At 34.2% G+C, this 22897-nt stretch overlaps 1 protein-coding gene across 1 annotated transcript in view; it reads right to left on the bottom strand.

The window, feature by feature from the left end:
• Positions 1-22897, bottom strand: part of LOC107292677 (lipoxygenase homology domain-containing protein 1) — a gene marked incomplete in the record, with an annotated part of 170360 nt that overhangs the window by 48248 nt on the left and 99215 nt on the right. Inside the window, 5 exon segments of the mRNA XM_029285202.1 lie at positions 6027-6237; positions 7593-7783; positions 8601-8814; positions 10798-10952; positions 14138-14348. Coding sequence (XP_029141035.1) covers positions 6027-6237; positions 7593-7783; positions 8601-8814; positions 10798-10952; positions 14138-14348 — 982 coding nt within the window.

The following is a 22897-nucleotide window of genomic DNA, read 5'->3' as shown; positions in this document are numbered from 1 at the left end:
GGTTTGTGATCAGATTTTTCTAGAGCTTGGGTTTCAAAGTGTTCCATGTAGAGGTTTGCAATGACAGGTGAGAGGGGTGATCCCATGGGTGCTCCTTCTATTTGTTTGTATTTTTGTCCATTGTAGATGAAGTATGTGTTGGATAGGCAGTGGTTGGTCAGATCTAGGATGTGCTTGGGGGGGTTATATTTGTTTTGGAAGGAAGAAACAACTGCGATCACACACACTACTCCCAGAAGCACGAAGCTGAAGACACCAGCCTGAAGATGACGAATGTGACTTCGTCGAAACGTCGCCAAGACACTTCTAATTCTACGCGGGAGAAAACCCGAATAACTAAAGACCTACATACAAACACCCGCGAAAACCTCAGAAAACATACATACATACATACATACATACATACATATATATATATATATGTATGTATGAGTGCTTTTTGAACACCCTGTCAGCCTAAATATGGGAGAGAGAGAAGTCTTAATTCTTTGTTAGCATTCCAAATTTTGAAAAACATATATGATGTCGCAGTTAAGCGACTGCTGCCTGTGGATGGCTTTGGATTGAGCTGATGCAGGCAAAAGACTTCTCTCTCTCCCATATTTAGACTGACAGGGTGTTCAAAAAGCACTCATTCTCTTCCCCTGTCTCTTGTAGCTAACAAAGTGAGAAAGAGCCTGTGGCACAGGGGACTAATGCTTCTGCTTAACATGCAGACAGCCCAGGTTCGAATCTCGGAAGGGTATGTCTGACTGATGAAAACCAAACAAGGTTAGAAATAGCTATCTCAGTACTCCCTTAATTCTTTGTTAGCATTCCAAATTTTGAAAAACATATATATATGTATATCTGGAGAATCACAAACCGTGAGACCACCAGGAGATAAAAACTATAACAAGTTTATTTACAATTAAAACACCTAGCTTTCGCCGGCCTCCTGCCGGCTTCATCAGGGTGGCTAACCATCAGTGGGTGGCTGTTTTTATGGGAGTGGTGCCTTTTGCACCCGGCAAAAGGCACCACTCCCATAAAAACAGCCACCCACTGATGGTTAGCCACCCTGATGAAGCCGCAGGAGGCCGGCGAAAGCTAGGTGTTTTAATTGTAAATAAACTTGTTATAGTTTTTATCTCCTGGTGGTCTCACGGTTTGTGATTCTCCAGATATGAATTTACCCAGGAGTCAACCTCCAGTTTTTAAAATGTTTAGAATTTTAAATGACATATATGTATATGTATATGTATATGTATATGTATACATTCATTCAAAAAATAATGTGTATGTGTGTATTTCTTGAAGGGTCTTTATTCAAAAAATAATGTGTATGTACATTTCTTGAAGGGTCTTCTTTGGCAGAGTTTGTTTCAAAACATTTGTTGGGATAGTTAAAATCTCCCATCATTACAACTGCATGCCTCTTTGAAATATATGCAATTTGTTCTTGTAAGACATTAGCCACATCTTCTTTTGAGTAGAAAGGGTGACAATAAATACCGACAACATTATTTTTTATTTGTTGTTCAACTTATTTAACCCCAGAAATTCTTTGCATCATTGTCATATTCATTCATTTTGATTTCTGAACAGGAACTGATATTCTTAGCATACAACAGAATTTTGCTCCATTTTTCTAAGACTTTTGATCCTTTTGAACAAATTCCATCCTTTAACTGCTCTACACCAGAGCTGAAACTCACATTGTTTTTATCTTTAAATTCTGAACAATAGTGTATAGACAATGGAGGCCAGGAATTGTATGGGCCAATATTCTTTATGATTTTTCAGTGAATAGTTTAAGAGGCCCTATTTCAGCAACACTCCTTTTTTTATTTAGTAAAGAAGACTTTTTTTCCTGAGGGCCTTACTTCAGGGGGTCCATTTCTTTGTCCCACAGAATTCAGTTTGAAGTCTGTATAATCAAGCTTTCCATACTTTGATCAAACATAATGTTTGTGTGTGTGTGTGTGTGTGTGTGTGTGTATGAGTGTATGTGTGTGGAACCATATTTCCTCTTTTGATACCATATTGCTAGCCAGCCACTTATATGTAGTATTCTTATATCCCTTTCTGGTCTGATACAATAATGAGAGTATTACCTGAGTCATCAGAGCCTTGAGATTACTTCCAACATTTGATATTTTGTTATTCTTACCCTACTATTTGATTCCACATATTTCAGCAGAAAAAATAATTGTCAATTTGTCAATTTTTTATAATTTTAGTAGTTGTTCTGTCATATTCTTGATCATTTCAGAGCCTATGGATTCACTCAACACGTTTGTTTTAGTTCCTCGTAGAAGTGTATCACCAATTACAATGCCATTATTTGCTCTTTATCTTTTTATAGGGCACAGTTGCATCCTTTCTACCCTTTAGGGATCCATCATCCTGTCGCTAGCTCTGCTGATTTCTTTCTTTCCCTAAATTCTCTGAATTTGTTTTATCTGTAGAAGTCTGAAGCTGTTCCTATTTCAGTTTTTACGTGTCCTTGCTTCTAGCTGTTGCATTATCCATTGCATTTGGTCTTCTGTTTGTCTGTGTTACAGCCCTCTAAAGTAGATCAGACTAGAACATTTACAGTAGCAGAATCTTGCAAGTCTGAATGTGTTTCTCCTTCTCCCTCTTTTATCTTCATGTCACTTGGGGGTGGATGACATTCGATGTATTTTGATAAACCACTTTTCTGACCTGGGGTTAACCCATTTTTATCTGATCATTGCCTTGGTAATGAATATTCCTGTATGAATATTCCTCCCTCTATGTTCTCCAGAGAAGGGTTGTTTCAACTGAACAACTTAGTTATGTTTTTATTTGTGTTCTCTGCCCTGAATTCCCTTAGGTAGATGGGTGGCTATACAAATCAAATCAAATTTTAAAAATCTGCTTCTGTGGTAGAATTTCTTTCTTTGAACTGATAAATCTTCTTCCTTTCTCATCAGTTGAGACATTTCCTTTATTAGTCATATGTTCCACTAACCACACACTTATGCACTCTTCAGCAGTGGTACATATTGGTTAGAATTGACAATGAAGATATTGAAATGGTGAGTAGGTTCTGCCTTTTAAGATCAATCATCTACAGAAAAGGATCTAGCAGTCAAGAAATACACTACAGTCTACCACTCAGTTATGAACGCCTTGGAAAACTATATTCAAATGCTGGGTATATAATATCTGTGTCCACAAAGATCAGACTCATGCAAGCCATGGTATAGTGAAGTGGACTATGAGTTCTAAGATATGGAATGCCGGTAGTAGCACCTCAGGACAGTGACATATTAGGAAAGCTGGTCTAGTAAACACTATTAGCTTTTAATGAGGAACATAATTAGAAATCTTAGTAATATACTTAGCAATAGTAATAAAGTTGGAAGGGACCTTGGAGATTATCTAGTCCAACCCCCTGCTTGATAAAAAATCTTGCAGGGATCCAGACATAGCTATAGGCAATGGACACTCCCATAATACGTGCTATTTATTTATTAATGTGAATAAACTATGAAAAATAAAACAAATATAATTTATTATCAGTGGACATTTTATGTTTACATTACTGTATGAAGTAAAGCAAAATTGGGCCATTTTTTTTAAAGGGCTGTGCAGAGATCTGGCAAGTTGTTGTATTCTTGGCAAAGCAATGTTTCTATTGCTGTTTTTGGCATAACTGCTTTTCAAACCAGATTAATGGATTTATATATACTGTGTATGTGCACTTGTGCAATATCTGTTCTCTCTATCCAGGACTGAGTAAAAAGACATTCTCATTAATCTGCACCCTTGGTAACAAGGAATATCTGATTTTCTTGCTGCAAAAGGAAAGGCTGAGAAGAGGTAAGTTTTCCATTCCATTTACTGGGGGGGGGGGGAATCAGGCAATATGAACTTCAATAGTTTTGAGGCTATGCAAGCAAACCACAGCACACATTTTAGAAATATGTGCTCCAGTATGTGCACAAAATTAAAAGCTGTTACATAGACCCTATGCCAAATTTCTGTGTGTTCCTTCAGCAGATTATTTTTTTTTTAATTGGATGTGTGGAAAAATAGATGTCTTGATGAAAGATCTAAGCTCTGCCATCAGATGTTGTTCAGTTTCAATAAACTAATTTTCACATTTCATTTTTCCTTCTTTTTTGTAATGCAGTACTCATTTTGGGGAAACTGGAGAATGCAAGATTTTTAATAATACAGTGCAATATGGAATAAATAAAAATATTTTCAATTACAGATTATTTTCAGTGTACACTATGTTTTTCACATTTTGAATTTAAAATTTGTAACATTTAAACTTTTGAAAGCAATTTGAAATGTCTCAAGTGTGGAATATGTATAATTGCTAAGGTAAACAAGTCAAAACAAAAGCAGCCAGTGAAGTGGCCATTTTAATCAAGATTCTTTACCTAGGAATATCTCACTAAATGTACTGACTTTTTAATAGATGGGTAGAACATTCAACATGATTCTCACAATGCCACAGTAGAACTTATTTTGGGGTAATTATATTTGGAACTACTATGCAAAACACCATATGAAGGAAAACTACCAAATAATAGGAAATAATAATCTATTCTAATACTTGCAAGATGGAGAAAAGCAAAAAAAATAATAATACAGTATTTCCCTGAAAGCATTTCCTACAAAATGTTTTTCAAGTCTTCTGATTTTCTTCTTGGGGGATGAATTAAAAGTTGTGGTATTTTGTGAATCACTTGATTAATGTGTGAACCTTTTTTTTGAAAGAACAAAATCCTCAAGAAACATGTCACTGGCATTGCAAAATTAAAATATGAAGGAGTCTGACACACATCAATGGCTAGGTTTTTACCTACCACTGAGCATGATGTACATCATGAAAAAATATTTTTGTTAATCACAGCTTGTTTTTAATATTTACTTTAAAATGGAGTATTATGGATGAAACGTGAAGAAGCCACTTCACAAAACATGTTCTTTTCAGATATCGATGACTTTTAATTATTGCAAGTTACAGGAGTAAACGTGACTAAATATCATGAACAACAGCAGTTTAGCACACAGGACAACAGTGGGAACTTTTGGGTGGCAAGTATGAATATAAAATATTTGGCAAGGGGTGACGGGGTGGGGGTGGGGTAGGGAATTAAAGGCTGCAATAGATTGGACCATAACACAAAATGGATGGGCAAAGTACTCATAGAAGTAGAACCAGGAATTTCTTTTTATTTTCTCTTGGTTTATAAGATAGCTTGTTTCAAATGGTATATAAAATAAAGTTCCAACCTGTATCTGGAGAATGGTGAGCCCTTTCTCACTTAGCATCTTCAATCAGAACTTGGACAGTCATCTGTTGTGAATGTTTGAATTCAGGATTTTCTGCATCCAGATGAGGGTTGGACTAAATAGTCTTCAAGATTACTTCCAAGTCTGAGATTTGCAATATCAGCTTTATAACTTTTGTATCAGAAAATAAATGTTTTGGATAGGTAGAATTGACAGATTTATCCACATGATAGATATATCATAAAATATTGAAGTATTGGGAGGATATTACTTCCCTGCTAAAATGATTTAGACTAGGGATAGTCTAAACGTTTTCTTCTCAGAATGACCATTTGATTGTTGCAACACAAAACAAAACTTAGTTATTTCAAAAAGCGTTGCTTTCAACATCTGATTTTTCTGAATGTTGCAACTAGACAATTGTCCTATGGCTTGGCCTTTGAATTCATGGAATAAAGATAATGTTATAATATGTGTAGAGAACCAGGTTGGGGTAGTAGTTTAACACCAGGATACAAACCAGGAGATGGTTTGCCTTAGGTATGAAGCCAACTGGATGACTTTGGGCCAGTCATTCCCTTTCAGAGGTAAGAAGAAGCCAATAACAAAACATTTCTGAAAATCTTGCCAAGAAAACTTCAAGGACTTGTGACATCCATCATTTTACAATCTCAGGTCAAAATTCGTCTTTGGACCTTTATTCAGTCAGTATGCAACATTATCAAAGGTTTTAAGCTTCTGTTTAAAAAAAAGCAAAATTATCTTACCAGGCAAAGGATCCTGGTCTGCAAAAAATGCTGGTAATTCAACACAGATGTCCTCACTGGGTTTAAACCAATAATCAAAATTTAACCACATCTCTTGTTTGGTATCTGTATGCTTCATATGCAACATGTCCATATGCCAGGACTCCTTTAGTTGAGCATAGTCACTGGATATCTGAATCTTGTAAAGTGATCCAACATTTGTCAGTTCATCCTATTTATTTGGGGAAATAAAATCAAAATAGCACAATTAGAGCTTTAATTTACCTATAGTTTTATTTCAGGTCCCAATAATTTTAAGGTACTGCCTAGAATTTCCTTTAACTATATAAAAAAAAGAACTGTAGGGAAAAATAGCACTCCTTCAGACATTTAAAGTAGATATTAAATCGTGAAAAAATATTTCTATATTGATTCACATGGCTATTTTGTGAGCATTATATTAACTACATAAATTTAATATATTTAATTTGATAAACATTAGAAAATTAGTATTCTTTCTATAGAATATTTTAAAGCAATTGTGCAAGATATTCATATATATGCTGTTAAAATGTAAAGTTCACTTCAGCAAATGCATATCTGAGAGATATACACATATACACATATAAGGTTTAGGACCACCAGCAGCAACTCTCTGTTTTGTATATACAATGGCTATGTTTATTTTAGTTTAAATGCAAAATATTTCATACAAATCTAAACTACAGTACAGCTTGATTTTAATTTGTTTTAATTTATTAGAAAACTATGGAGTCATTGATTTATAATCTACCATTTATAGGCCTACAAACATTAATGTAAGCAAACTGTTTGCTACAATGGTTTTATGAGATGCTGTCTAAATGTAGCAACAGCAATAAGAATTCAAGGAAACTATTCACACGGTATGCATTGTACCTATATTTTATACCCATGCTATACATTTTTTAAAAAATAAATGAAGTAGATGAAACTTCATATCCACTAACCAACATTTTTTAATAGCTGTCAGAATTTTTTTAAAAATTGAGGGGCTTATTTCTCCTTCCTGCCATAGCATTCTTTTTCTAGCTTAGCACTTAGCAAGGATAGAGAATTAAAACAGGCTATTATTTTAATCTTTCACAATGCCCCTGAAGTTGTGTTGTTCTTGGGTGGATAGACAAAACTAATATTGTTCGGAGTGCCCCTTCCAATGCTGCAAAAGAAGATTTTACAGCAGAAGAAACCTGTACATCCAATAAAGCAATGAGCAGAACTTTGACTTTATGCCACTCTTGAGTTGTGAAAAAGAAGTGTGGCTTCATTGAAACTGTGTCACTATTATTTTTAATAACTCATCATTTCACATGCCAACATTTTTGAGGTCATCGCCTAAAAAAGATTATTTCTCAGAGGAATTACCTCCAAAGAAATAGTTACAGGATTTAATGTTAGTATATAGAGCAGTTTCAGTTTTTTAGACCATTATATTTCTCCTCTCTCGAGCCCCAGATGCAGAAGCAATACACCTATATCACGTATTATACATGAATTTTTTATCTATGACTGGTTTTTTGTTTCTCCTTAAAATAAAAAGCACATTACTTTGATTTGTGTTGTCTTTCCTAAAAGTTGCAATGCCAACTTTTTATGACCTTTATCTCCATAAAAGTTGAAAGTAAAATGCATTGGATCAGTTTCAGCATTTATGTCAGATCCAGTGATATCCATTATCCATAAACCTGATATCTGCTGATTAATTGGAGAATATCTTGAAGAAGAGAGCCTTCTTTTACCTTAACAGAAATTGAAGCAATAATAATAATAACAATTATTACTACATAATTCTTAAATTTCACTGATTTCAAAGAAGTATTCATGTTCTTAACTTGTTATCAGTAAGACTTAAACAAAGAGCTTCATTTTACCAGAATTATACAACAGTGGTGAGCTCTTTTTGCTATAACCATGACAACAATTCATGAATAATACTTCATCAATATAGATAAACAGTTATCCTTTAAAAATTTAACATGTAATCCTCATTTTATTAATCTCAAATCTCAGATTTAGAACTCTTAATATATGTCAGTTAGGTTTCACACTCTTTCCTAAAGATAATTATTAAGGAATAGACAGCATTCTTTAAATCAGCAGTCCAAATATATTGTTCTCATCCAAGTAAGCCATGTTCCTCAAACTGTACTGTATCATCTGCAAACAGTATTTAGTATAATAATAATGACAGATGGCACTAACAAATGGGTCCAATGAAATATACTTGCAATCAGGACATAAATAGGAACATGCTGTATGTGATACTATTCTTTAGAAAATTATGGCTGCTAACATTAACTTAAGGGAGGGAAAGCTCATTTGACACAATAGAAAAATAAAGTAGTATTTTAGATATTCCTATCATATCTCAAGACTTATCTCTCAAAACCTACAATCAAGATTGCTATCATATAATTTTCTGGATTTGCCAACTATTTAAAATCAATTGTTATTTATGAGCCTTGAAATAAATTATAGATATCAATATTTTCTGCATATTTAGCCAAATCAGAAGGCAAGATATCATCAACTTGATTAACTAATAAAAGGACCTACCTATGGTTTTAATCTCACAAACAGTGTCACAGATTCCCATATGTGTATCTAGCCAGTTCCAACATGGAAAGACCCATTCTGTGTCAGACTTTTCTGATTTCTTAATGGTTACCATTTTTAAGTATATTCCAGCACCATAGCCTTCTCCATCATGTCCTACAACTATCTTTTTTAAATGGCTCAAGGAGACTGCTTCTATTAAAAAGGAATCCACCTGTAAAAATGAAATTGAGTTACATGGAAAATGTGTACACCTCATAAAAATACCATGAATATAAATCTAGATATTGAATCTTCAATATCATTAAGTAATATTCAATGTTTAAACCCAGAGACTTTTGACAGAAATTTCATTTTGAAAATTAATGTAAACTGCAACTCCTCAAAGGGTTACTTATGCTGAATAGATCATTCCAACAAAATAAATTGCTGACACCTGAAAGATTGTAATTGTAGTACACATAGAAGAGCAAACATATTGTTTCATTACTAGAAGAAAAGCTATAGGAAGAGAGATGTGAATTGGAAGGAAAGTATAAAATAAGGCAGAAATTGGGAAATGATTACTCTGTGCAAAGTGGAAAAGAAAAAACCAAAATATGGATGGAAAGAAAGACAAAACAATTTAGTAAAGAATATATGTGAATGTGAAAATATATGTTTGCATGCATGAAATGAGTGTGTGGAATACAGTTCAATCAATTTTATAGAGATTGATGAGTTTTATGAATATTTACTGGTGCGCCAGTTAAGAATTTTAGGGATTGCAGTCTACTCAGTTTTGGAGGCATCAGGTTGGGAAGACAGATTAGTCTGACATCATCAAAGATAAATCTAGCAGTTGCCCTTTCTGATATAGTTAAGGGTAATCAACTATTACCCTTCCCTGTAATAGCCTGCAGAAGTTTGTGTTTCTTGATATATCTGTTATGGTGGTGCCTAAACAGTCTGTTCTTATTAGCAGATATATAGAAGCGGAGCATAGGACATATTAAGTTGTGTAGTTTCAGATGGATAGTATTTTGCCACAGGAGAAGAGAGGGGCTGATTTTGAACTGGCTAAGAGGTAGTGTGTCAAAAAAAGTACTGAGCAAGAGGAATTTTGGAGAGAGTTGATAGACATGTGCAACTCAAGAACTCAAGAAGTGTCTACGGAATATTAGTGTAACTTTTTGATTAAAACAAGCAACAAACAAAACTCAACGAGGTACTATGGGAATTGTTATGAAAGGATTGTTGTTAGTTCTAGGAGATCCCAGGGCAAGCCTCTTGAAGCAACTCAAGGAACTTTGAGCAGGAGGTTGATGGGAGGACCTGAAAGTTCAGGAAGAAAGAAAAACATCATTGGGGGATAAAACTCTTCACACAGACAGTTTTCACAGAAAACTGAAGAAAAAAGAGTGAGAAATCAACTGCCAGCCAGAGGAAGAGACTGACAGTTTAGGAGAGAATATGCCAGTCAGCATAATTATTCCTTTCCAATCTCTAAGTAGGAAGTAAGGGTAGCATTGTAGTAGCAACATTTGCATTTAGTTGACATGCTAGTCCACACATATAACAAGGCAAGTCTGCCAAAAAAGAAAAAAAAACTTTACATGTCTAGTAAAGAATGCTTTGTTTTGCAATGGTTTTTCATAGGGAAATAACTCAAATTTTTGAATCATTTTAAGTCTGTCATTTCCCTTTCTGACTCTCCGGGGAAGGGAGGCTGGAAGAGAGAGAATAGAGGACAGAAAATGGCTACCATTGCAAAGGAATGCTACTTAGAATTGAAAGAAAAGATTTATTTTGCTTTGCTAGGTTAATAACAGAAAAACTAATCTGAAGAGATGTTTTGAGTTCTATATGTTAGATCAATTAGATCAATTCATGTAAACTCATCAAAGCCACTCATTATAAGCTTTGGTTGCTTGGAGTGGTATTCAACATGGCTAACACAAAGTTGATTGCTTTGCTTTCCTTTGCCCTGTTTCATGATATTTTCTCCTTTGAAAATGATGCTTGATGGCTATGCAATACCCCTGCTGTGCTAAGCCCAGCCTATAACTAGAAGAAAGGAATATTTGCTCTTCCCCATATAACAAACTACCACGTAATTACATGAAAATAAGAGGCTAATACTTTATTCAAATATTTGTTAATATATTTTGATTATTATTATATAATATTTAAATAGCATAGGTGTTTTCTCCTTTACCTTGTTCCTTTGAAATTTTTCTCCTTCAATAAAGGAATCTTGAAGTTTCCGTACACCTGTATCTCCTCGTTCACCATAAACTGTTATATAAATGTTTGCAAAGGTTTCAGATCCCCAGAGATCCCCAGTGTGTACAGAGACCATATATTTATGCACTGCAAAAAGAAGTAATATTAAATGATCAGTGCTCATTGCACTGCATTGCTTTACTCTATAAACATACACAAACATAAAAACATATTTATTCAATGTGCCAACAAAATATGCTTTGTTCAACCAAAAAAAAAACCACAAAAGAAAATAGGGATCTTTAACTCAAATGTTGTATATAATTCAAATCACCAATTGGAATGGTAGCCAAATACTGTCATCCAAACAAGAGGGCTTACTTTAACTACATATAAGAAAATCATTGGTACCATATAAAATTGCTTCCATCCAACAAATGGATTGGGAGATCTGAAGTTAAGCAAATAATCCTACAGTCCCATTTTCCTCTAGCCAAAATATTACAGTGTCTATGGAGATTGCCAGTCATCCAGGTAATGGTTGTACCAAAGGTTCTTTTTTAGGAGGCAACTGGACTTTCTTGTTTGAAGAAAGAAGAAGAAGCTGAAGAAGCTTTTTGGATGGGAAGCAAAACATCTTCAAAGAAAAACAAGAAAGTCCAGTTGCCTCCTGAAAAAGCACCTTTAGGACAAAATATTACAGATTCTGTCTTTTTTTTTAATTAAAGTTTCCTAGGTGTTGGTATCTTTGAGACTGAGTGATTAATGAAACCCTGATTATGGTTTCTCTATGAAGTATCCCATATTGCACAGAGACACTTTTCTGTTCCAATTTACACCATATGGTTTAGGTATTGCTACCCTGGATATGTGCGGTACTGAGCTTTTCCCATTTCAGATAACCCAACATCTGGAGTTTCAAAACGCAACCGGACTTTGTTGGTTTTTTCCTTGAAATGTTTCACTTCTCATCATGAAGCTTCTTCAGTTCTGACTGAATGATGGGAAATGGAAGTATTTATATTCTTTGCAGGCTCTTGGAGGTTTATTTATACACTCAGGATCACCTGAATTAGAGTGCAAATGAGTGTTGAACCTTCTTGAGACTCCTGAAAGGACAGTAGATAGGTGATATTGTATTGTAGACAGGAAATAGGTGGCATGGTATCTCTCCCCCCTTGTTGAGAGAGGGCTGTTCAGAATAACAGAATAATGGAACTGAAAGGGACCTTGGAGGGCTTCTAGTCCAATCCTCTGCTCAAGCAGGAACCCTATACCAGAATGTTTGTCCAGAATGACCAAATTCCCAGATAGCCATATTCTGGTCAGAGAGGACCACTGGTGTGAAAGAGGGGTCAAAGATGCCATCTACATTAAAACTGAACAGCCTCTTTCAACAGAAGGGGAGGAATATGACACCATCTGTCTCCTGTTTACAACACAGTCCTTTCAGCAGTGCCAAGAAAGTTCCACACCCGTTTGCCCTCTGATTCAGGTAACCCTGAGGATACACATAAACCCTCAAGTGACCTCAACAACTCTCAGAGTGCTAACAACCAGATGACTGCAAAGAATATAAATCCTTTCATTCCCCACCATTCAGTCAGAATTGAAGAAGCTTCTTGAATGAATGAATGAAAAGCAAAACGTTTTCAAAGGGAAAAAAAACCCCAAGAAAGTCCAGTTGTCTTTTGAAAAGCATCCTTAGGACAACCATGACTTGGATGATTGATAATCTCCGTAGACATCTATCTCAGATTTTTTTAATAGTTCTCCATTTTAAGTCCACTATTTGCAGCAGCTACAGGGAATAATGATAACTTAAAAAGTGCAGGTTGATTCTACTGTCCAAAATATCTGGTAACATGTGAGAAGAAAACAGTTCACATACATCTTATTTATTCTTCTCCTGTATGATGAGTTAGAGAAAACCCTGGAGCAGATTTGTGGAGCAAATAAGAGAATCAAACCTTTGTATTATCTTAGCAGAAACTTTTTCTGCTAATAGAATCATATTATAATATTGTATATCAGAAGATACGAGCTTCTTCTAAATTTGAGGATTGTATTTTGGAGCTCATAAATACCTTCATATGGTTCTGCAATGAAGAAAAGGCACATGTATCTTAAAAAAATACTCAAATACTTCACAAAATGTTCAGTGTGAAAGCCTGGCAATAAATTCAACATAATTAGCAACCACCACCTGCTGCCCATGTTTCTCTGTAGTTCTCACTATTGAGGACATGGCAACACTATAAAAAAACCTATTCATAGTCCAGAACCAATCCAATGCTTTCACAACAGCACAGTGGTGCCAATATTAGATTGGATTATCTTCGCTATAATCATTTACTGTCTTACTAGCAAGATACTCATCAAAATCATCCCTGGTGGTTAAAAAAAATATTGGAATGCAGAGACAATGACCATGAGAGAACTTCCATAATGCATCTACCATGAACATGTTCGCACATATGTATTTAAAGCTTTTGTATAACAAACCTTGATGCCCTACATATATGTAAAGCTACAGGTCTCTAAACATTCAGCAAATACCAGGCATTGGTGGATAGAGATTATGATATTTTACTATAAAACATGTGATGTACCAATTGGCTATCCCTGCACATAAACTCAGCAACAAACTTGTAATGTCACCTACTCTACTTTATTTTAACTTTTATGGAAAGTTCAAAAAAGTGAAAAAATGTTAAGTTCTACTGTGGTTCCACTAATCCCAGCCTAGATATTGTTCATATATTGCCTCTCCACTAGAGTTTATATAGGACATTAACATAAGTAGATATGGGAGCTATTATTTGCCAGGTATTTTTTTTAGCTCTCTTGTATGCCACCCAGAGTCACAAATGGGGTAGCAAGGAAGGAGGAGGGGATTTCAGTGATTGGAAGTTTAAAAAAAAAGATGAGATACTTCTGTTCCTTTTTTGTTGGTGGTGCTGCTCCTTGTTGAAAACTGACCTTAATGTTCATAGATTAGAATAGCTGATACAATATATATTATGATTTTATTTTATATATTCATTTCACTAAATGCATTCTTATTTTCTATTACACACATAGACATGCATAGACATACACGTGTTTATAAAATAAAAAAATAAATCAGTGCATTTAATGAACTAATAAATGACTTATGAAGCATGCTGAAAAATAAATCAGTATTTTAAGTTCTGGAAATCAATCCAAACAATTAGAGCAATTGAAATATCAATATCAAAAGAATTCGATCAAGAATTTAAAAGTAATCAAAATGTGAACCAGAGGCTAAATCTAGTCCATGGTATTCCTACCTCTTCCCCTTTTTTTACCTGATAAAGTTTTCTGGTTTTCATTCACTGCAGGAAATTCCTTCACCATATCTTGGCTAACGGAGAACCAGCAGTTGCAGCCAAAGTTCACCTCTTGATTAGCATGTAGTTCTTTCATTTGCAAAGACTTCAAATGCCAGCCCTCAAAGTCTACCAAATCATCACAGTTGAGCCGAATCTTGTACACATCTCCAACATCTCCAGATTCAATCTGCAATTAAGGGAAATGAAAAAAACAGAGTACAAGAAAAAAAATCATAATTAAATGCAGAACTTTTTTTCAAGAAGCAGAAAAGCTATAATAGAGCATAACGTAGATGATCCATGTCCCATCACTTTGGATACATAGCATCTTCACTAAATTAAATTTATCATTGAGTTTGGAAATAGTGAAGACTTCCTAACTACAAATATCATTATTTATTGCATCTATATCCTGCATTTTTTCCAGGAGCTCACGATGACATGTATAATAGTCTGCTTCCCCCAAAAAATTTCAAAATGAGGATAGGATATCTGCCTATGCCACAGACAAAAGATATATTTTCTCTGGCCTCTCTCAGAATCTCATTTTTCTGCAGATATTTTTATATTGATTCATACCATTTCTTTAGTACCTTTAGAAGTTGTTTTTAAATGATTGTGCTAAAATATCTGTATTTTTACTATAATTTCCCACATTTTTACAAGCAATTTTCTCTAAGATATTTTATATTGTTTTTTTCTAATTCACTTCTTTTTGTGTGTGTATGTAAAATTGCAAAATTTGGAAGGTTACCTATTTTGAAGATATGAGAGATTCAATTTGTACATTGGCTTAACATATAAAATTAGATCAATAAATTTAAGATTGCATTAAATTGTCAATCAAATTAATCACTTATCCATCCCTACATATTGCATGAATAGGAGTAATCCTATTCAGTTTAACAAAGTTTAGGTTACTCAAAGCAGTTGTGCTTTTTTAAAATGTTCAGCTTAATTAAGTTTATATCTTTAAAATTATATTTCCTTTTTATTGTAACAGATATATGTCCTTATGTATTATTGCTGTTTAGATACTAGATCAGGCGTATCAAACTGTCAGCCCACGGGCCAGATACATCACACCAAAACCATGCCCACCCCATTGTCGGCAATGGGGGAAAAGTCGCAATATGTCACGCAACATCACAGTGACTTCACAAGTTTGACATGCCTGTACTAGACCAAAAGGCTCTGTTTTGACCTGTTGTGACCTTGTTACTTCAATCATGAATGTCACTTTGTTGTTGCTGTTGCCTTGAATGGTTAAAATGTCAAGAAAATCAATGCAATGTCTTTTGCTCTTCATTTTCACTTTACATAGTCGGACAAAGAACTGATAGAGAATAATGCAGAAATTAGATGTGGATAGGAATAGGAAAAATACACTTTCTAATTACTATCCTATCCTTGTCAATAGCATGGACTATGCAGGAAAAAAAATCCAATTTCCTTGCTGTTATACTGTATCATTACTGAAAAGAGACCCACTGTGTCCTATTTTTTTTAACCTATGAAATGGAATCATACAATGTGCCTTTGATTTTATGAGAGAGAGGTTATGTGGTGGAAACTATCTCCTAAGATAGCTTGTGGTCTGCATGCTTATAATTTTCATCTCTTCACTTAAAATGATTGAGAAAAAAAACCTTACAGGAGGAAGATCCACAAGTTCACAACTAAATAGAAGAACCTCCTAAAAAAAATCATGCAGGATTAATATAAAATTATAAATTCATAGAGTTGTCAGATGTCATTGAGAACATTGAATAAAATTATCTATTTAGGGCAATAATCCAACAGTAACATTTCACATTGTGTAGCTTCCCCTTAAATACATCCAGCAGTAGAAAGCCCACTACTGGCAAACTGCTCTTACAGGTTATGCAGTTTTTCTAACAGTCAGAATCCATCATTTTGTTTAAAATTTTTAATATAGAAAATTAATATAGCCACCCTGTATTCTGGACTAAGAAGTTGAGCTTCCATTTGATATTCTTTCAGGTATTTGAAAGTGTTAACATATTCTCTGTTGTCTTTCTTTAATGCTACACCTTAAATAGCTTGTTAACAGAATGTCAGCTGTACTTTTTCAAATACTTTGTTGAAACCAACCCTGTATATGTCTATAATACTCCCACACTCTTTCAAAAAAATGTACCTAATCAAAAACATAAATATGTTTAACCAGACAAGATTTGTTGTTGACAAAAGAATGCTGAATTCTGGTAATTATAGTTTTCAGGATGCTTACAGGTTTACCTCTTTATGGCCTGCTCTAGAAACATCATTTGTTGATGTTAGATTGACTAGTTTTTGTTCTTTGGATCCTCTTTTTTTCCTTTTATGAAGATAGGCTCTCTTATTGTTGTTTGGCACTTCATTGTTCTCCAAGGTTTTTCAAAGGAAATTTATTTATTTATTTCCCATCTTCATTATTTTTACAAACATCTCAAGGCAGCAAACTTAGCCAACACACCTTCCTCCTCCTATTTTCCCAACAACAACCCTGTTAGGTGGCTTTGGCTAAGAGAGAATATGGCTGTCATTCAAAGTCATCCAGCTGGCTTTCATGACTAAACCGGGACTTGAACTCCCACTTGTTAGCCTTAACCTCTTAACCACTAGACCAAACATTTAGCCAATCCCTTCAGCATTATAGGATATAATTCATCTGACTGTGAGGATTGAAATTTATTCAGATAGATAGGAAATCCCTCACCATGTTTCTATAAATTCCAAACTTCATCCTTATCTGGTGGACCACATAATTTATGCCATTCTAACTCACCTGCATTCATGTGAAATGTACTAACAATTGCAATGATGAGGACAGAAGGCTTTCGATTCTATCAAAGGATTAATAGTTTCTGAACAATTATTTACATTTAGATATTTAATCATCTATCATTTTCTAAGTGTCTTTATTCTCACAATAACAATTCCATCCCAAAATATAGTAATAAACTCATTATTTTAATCTCTTCAGAGGAGTACTGTCTAGGGATTTTTACTTGCAAAACCTTCCATAACTCATTTTAAATCAAATTTTCATTAGAAGATTCTTTGAAAAATGAATGACAGATAGATAAACAGGCAGAGAAACAGACAAATACACACAAATAAATGTAGAACAGTTCATGAAAGTCTGTCTGCATTCTGTTTATTAATATTTTAGCTATCTAGATTGCTGCTCAGCATATGAATATGATAAAGTAGAGTAACAGAGTTCTCTTAAAATAACCAAAATGCATCTGAGCAAACAAAAAATAAATCACAAGTTCCATTTGCCTACATTCGTAAAAAATAAATCATTTAATTTGGTTGAAGCCAAGAAAGAGAAGTTATCTCAATGACAGACAAAACTGAAATTGCATTCAGTAACAAACAATGATCTGATGTTATTTGTTTTTTTAAATATTAGACACCACAGAGTATTGTTCACTCCTTATTATTAGGCTGTCAGTGATCCAAAATGTTGATCAACTACTAGTTGAAAACCTGGTTCCTATATGGCATAAAATCTTTTGTACATGTTTCAAACCATGGGTAACAATCTCAATATCACCTCAACTTTGCAGGAACATGACTTGTATTCTTGCTAAAGCGGCATATTTACACAAAATGTTACCTAACTCAGGTCTAGTCACTTATGCACTTTCTCTAAATCCACTAATATACATTAATTTTCTTTCTTATATTCATACACTTTTCAAAGACATCTAAGGAGCAAAAATAGAGCATTTCCTGAAAATCCCTTGCTTGTGATAAATATCCACTGCACTAGAGGTTTTTTTGTACTCTCCCATTCAAAATTCAACAAAGCACCTTCCAAGACATAATTATCAAACAAATCCCTGCAGTTTTCACATTGATTCTTTTACCTTTCACTTTTAGTTATCGGGCACAGATGTGGACTTCAAACAGTTCACATAGTTAGAGTTATTATTTAAGCAAATTGCATCCACATTTTAATGATTCTTCAGTTGTTCAGTCTTAACTGTCTTAAATGTGCAGCCTTAGAATATTTCAAAATTTTATAGGATTTGAAACATCCTTTCATCATTTTTCTTGGACACTAATATTTACAGCATTTGTTTCAATTCTATTCTTTGACATATTACTATCATTTCCATAAAAAGTAGCCCTTTGAATGGAATTTCCTTCACCTGAATTTCATCCCAAATATTTAATTACTTTTTTAAATGTTCCATTCACTTGTGGGAGTGTCCTCATTTATGTCTTCATCCACTTCAAAACAACTTTTTATTTCCATTACCAGTTTGCATTTTCTATATTTCTCTTAATTTTAGCAGTTCCTTCTTTTCTTTGATTGTCTTCTTTGAAATATATCTTTTTCTCTATATATACATTATTCAGTACCTTTTGCCCACTCTCATTTTGGCACTAGACATTATCTCCTATGATTTTTTTTTCTTTCTCATCTATCCTCTTTCACTTCATCATTCCAATAAGCATCCTTTTTCCTACTAAGCATTAGCATGACTGCAGACATTTCTGTAGTACTCTGCAACAAATCTTTACCCTTGTCACAAGCATCTTCCACATCGTGTTAACTGACAACTATTTTCCATTCATTCCATTGGTAGATTACTTTTGTCTTGTGATATTTTTAAAGGGGTTAAAATTTGGCTCTGAAGCATTGAATGAATGGCATAAAAGACCATGAGAGCACCTTCCCACCATCATTAAATCACCATCTTAGGATATATTTTTTCTTTTTTCCCTTTTGATGTTTAATTGTTATTATTCTAGAATTTAAAAGTTTTAATTCTAATTTAATTTTAATGTTAATTTTAATAGATTGCTTTATTTATTGGTTATATTATATTGTTTATCACCCAGATTCCCTCTTTGAGAGAGATTGGCAGTTTAGAAAATGAAACATAGATGATAGATAGATAGATAGATAGATAGATAGATAGATAGATAGATAGATAGATAGATAGATAGATAGATAGATAGATAGATAGATAGATTATATTTTCTTTTTCTAGATCCTTCCTATTCTCACTTTAGTTTTTTTTTACCTTCTTCCTGTTCTTCCATATCCATTTTTTAAAAAGCTAATTTTTATACTATCAAAACAGATCACATGTTCAGAATCTCTCATGTTCTTGTGTTCTTCACTGATTCTCACAGTATTTAATCATAAACAATCACATCAATCATGCTTTTAGATTTACATTAATTACTTTTTCTTGGGCCATTTGTAGACTAAAGGAAAAGTGAGAATGATGACTGAGGAGGATCTGCCTAGAGAAAGGCCTTTTGTAAATAGGCAGCCTAAACTGAAGTCTATTCAGATGCAATAGAACAGTTGTAAGTGGGATCTAGAAGATCACTTTCCCCTTTTATTTTTTTATAAACTGAAATTATCAAATATTACAATTATTTTTTTCACTTCTATCTAATGTATAATCACGTAGAGGTGATTTAGACTTCCTGCTTGCCCAATTGTGAGAACATACTCTCATTTCAGAAATATTGTCTTTCCATTAGAATAGGCCAATCTACAGATTCTATGGATGATTTATGCATTTCCAGAGATGTACGGTCTAGAACAGACAGTACTTTGCAATATTTCAGACACAGTTCACTTTAGTACCACACCTTGCACAGAAAAACGGACCATTCCTTCCTCTTCTTCCTGCTTTTATTTTGTTTTTATCCCATCTTTTTATTATGTGCATGTACCTATTATGAGAAAGAGGAGTCTGGTAGACTAATTATCGAAAGGGATTATGACCTCCCATTCACTGGATGTAATTAGACAGAGGCTGAACAGCCATCTGTTAGGATAGTTTGGTTTAAATTCCCGCACTGAGGGGCTTAGAAAAACAAAAGCTAAACCATTTCACTTTCTATTTCTTGAAGATGTTAGTAATTTCAGCTAGTCAGCATATTTGAAGTTTGGGGAGCACAATAAGGTTGCTCATAGGAAACAGCTGCTAAGGGTAGGTAATCCATCTATAAAGTGGCATAGCTTGAAGCAAAGGAACCTGCCACTTCCTTTTATCAGGACGAAATTATTGATGCTCTCTGAAACTCTGCTTATCCTGTCTAGGATATTCAGTCTCAACTCCAGGGTAACTTTGTCCTTTTATTAGTTTATTTAGAATAATGCACTGGGTTTCAGCCACTCATCTTCTTCTTTTTCCACAAAAGATCCACAAGACCTGTTAGAAATCTGAAGCCATACTTTAAAAAATTATATTTGTGGAAGTTGGTGTTTGTCTTTGCACTGTGGCAGGTCCCTTTGGGATTTCCATTTAAAATGTCACAAGTAAATTGGAAGAGGGTCAGTTTGTATGGGAGTTACACAAGGGTCTCTAGCTATGTAGACAGCTTTAAAACACACTCAATAACATTAGGAGATGTTCCAGGGTTGCAAATAAAAATATTGCAAAAAGGACAACAAGGAACGGAAACATTTTTTTTAACCACAGAAAATGAGGTAACATCCAGAAATGGCTTAAGATGATGCCTCTTTAATTCATTGACCTGCAAGGAGAAGGGGTACAGCATACAGATAATTCTCAACTTAGAATCACAACTGAGCCCAAAATTTCTGTTGGTAAGCAAGGCAGTTGTTTTACTACCTTTATTGCCACAGATGTTAAGTAAGTCACTGCAGTTGTTAAGTTAGTAACACAGTTAATAACACAGTTGTTAAATAAGTCTGGCTTCCTCACTGACTTTGCTTGAAGGTCGCCAAAAGTGATCATATGACCCCAGGACAGTTTCCAAGCATCCAAATTTTGATTATGTAACCATGGGGATGCTGCAATGATCAAAAGTGTGAAAAATGGTCATAAATCACTTTGAAAGGTCACTAAATAAGTGGCTGTAAGTTGAGAACTATCTATAATCAGACTTGTAAAATTTTGGTATTAAAGCAATATAATTCCTGTAAATTGACTTTTTGTTTGGTCTACCTAGTAGACCAAACAATATGCAAAATACCCAAAAATCTCAGAAAAGAGTGACAAAGCTCTTGCACAGATTTATACATGCACTTGACTTTCTTGAAAGCACTCGATTAAAGCAAATATCCAATTCTCTAATGCTAAAACATGCCTGAGATTATCTTGCTTGATTTCCAAAAGCTAAGCAAGTTTGGATCTGATCAGAATTTAGATAAAATACTGCCAGAAAATACCAAGATTATAAGCCAGACTAACAAGCCATTTTGTTTTATATGAAAAAAACCAGAAGCTTTTATTATCAAAATTATGATTTAAAAATTTTGCTGTTATTTGCATATTTCTCCTTATTAAGTATAGTTGATTGAATCAAGATTTTTGCTGTTCCTCTTCTCCAGTTTACTGTTTTGCTGAATTTGCAATCTTCTGTTAATTGCAATGTTACATAGTTATTCCTATGGCAACCACTTGTGTGTTGCCACTAATGGGAATATATGAATTCACGAAATAAAAAAACTCTGTTCATTTAAATAGCGTCAGCAATAAAGCACGGCATATAGAGGATAACAAAGAGTTAAATGTAGCTTAAATAGTTTTGGAGTGAGCAAAATGTTTCTGTAAGTTGTTTATATTATACTGGTTCTTCCTAAAAAGTAAGGGTCATCTTTTGTATAATGTCAAATGTAATCAGTAGTGTGTTTAGAAAAAATATATGGGGAAAGAGTGACAAAGAAAGCACAAAATGGGCTCTTAAGGGAATGAAATCTCTGTCTTGCGTGTGCAAGCCTTGATGTACAGAAAGCTTGCTTGCTTATTCAGCAGGTATAACTGTTATCTCAGTGCTGTGTCAGCAGCATGAGAGACAGGGCCAAGCCATTTTGCAGAAAGGTTATTCTCCCAACCAACCCACCCCTTCGTGGTATCAACTATTTTTCTCTAAAATTTTATTTCTTGCACAAAAAGCATCCATCAACTATTCCTGAGATTCAGTACAACAGGAACTAAATTGTTAGGGGAAGAGTTACAAGAAAAGTGGCCATGGGAGATTTCCCTCAGACATCTAATATATTGCCCAGGTGTTTCTGCAAGGTAGGTTCAAAAAGGTCAAGTGGGCCACCAGGATGATGAGATTGAAGGTCCAGCTGATATTTGTGCATGCTGTACATAAAAGTCAGATAGCACCTTAAATTGTACCATCACTTCAACAATCTTGATTTTTTTTTATAATACCTTGCTGATTATTAAAGAACAGACAATCAGATAACTTACTGGCTAATCTCTTATATAAGCCATAAACACAATTGTAGGTCAGGGTATCACCAAAATTGACTATAAAATTTCAGTTTTCTCATCTTGAGTTTTAATATATATAAAATAAGGCATAGCCTGCTCTGTTGAATTATTATCAATTCCAACATTCAGGAATATCTGGAGAACAGGCCTAACTGGCTGCTTGTACTAGGCATCTAAAATTTCTCTGCTTTCTTTTTACTAATTTCCTACAATGTGCCATAGTGAGTCAGAGACATTGGGAAAAATTAACACTAAGACGGTGGCTGAATCCAACAAGGGCTAGTTGGGGTTGAGCCAGAACAAAAAAAAAGGGGTATTGCAAAACTATCATCACATTCTAAAAAATTTAACTTACATTATGTATGTATCTAGATATTTACTGATAAACTATTCCTAAATGCTACTAGCATCAGTTGTTCCTCATGGGTTCTGTGCGTTTCTTAAAATTACTTAATCATAGGTGAGTCTGTCAATTTCAGTATTGCTCAGATTCTTC

Source organism: Protobothrops mucrosquamatus, unplaced genomic scaffold (genome assembly GCF_001527695.2).
Source record: "Protobothrops mucrosquamatus isolate PMUCROS unplaced genomic scaffold, P.Mucros_1.0 scaffold1401, whole genome shotgun sequence".
Classification (NCBI taxonomy): domain Eukaryota; kingdom Metazoa; phylum Chordata; class Lepidosauria; order Squamata; family Viperidae; genus Protobothrops; species Protobothrops mucrosquamatus.
Note: the sequence above shows the minus strand (reverse complement) of the source record. Positions and strands in the feature narration are given on the sequence as shown.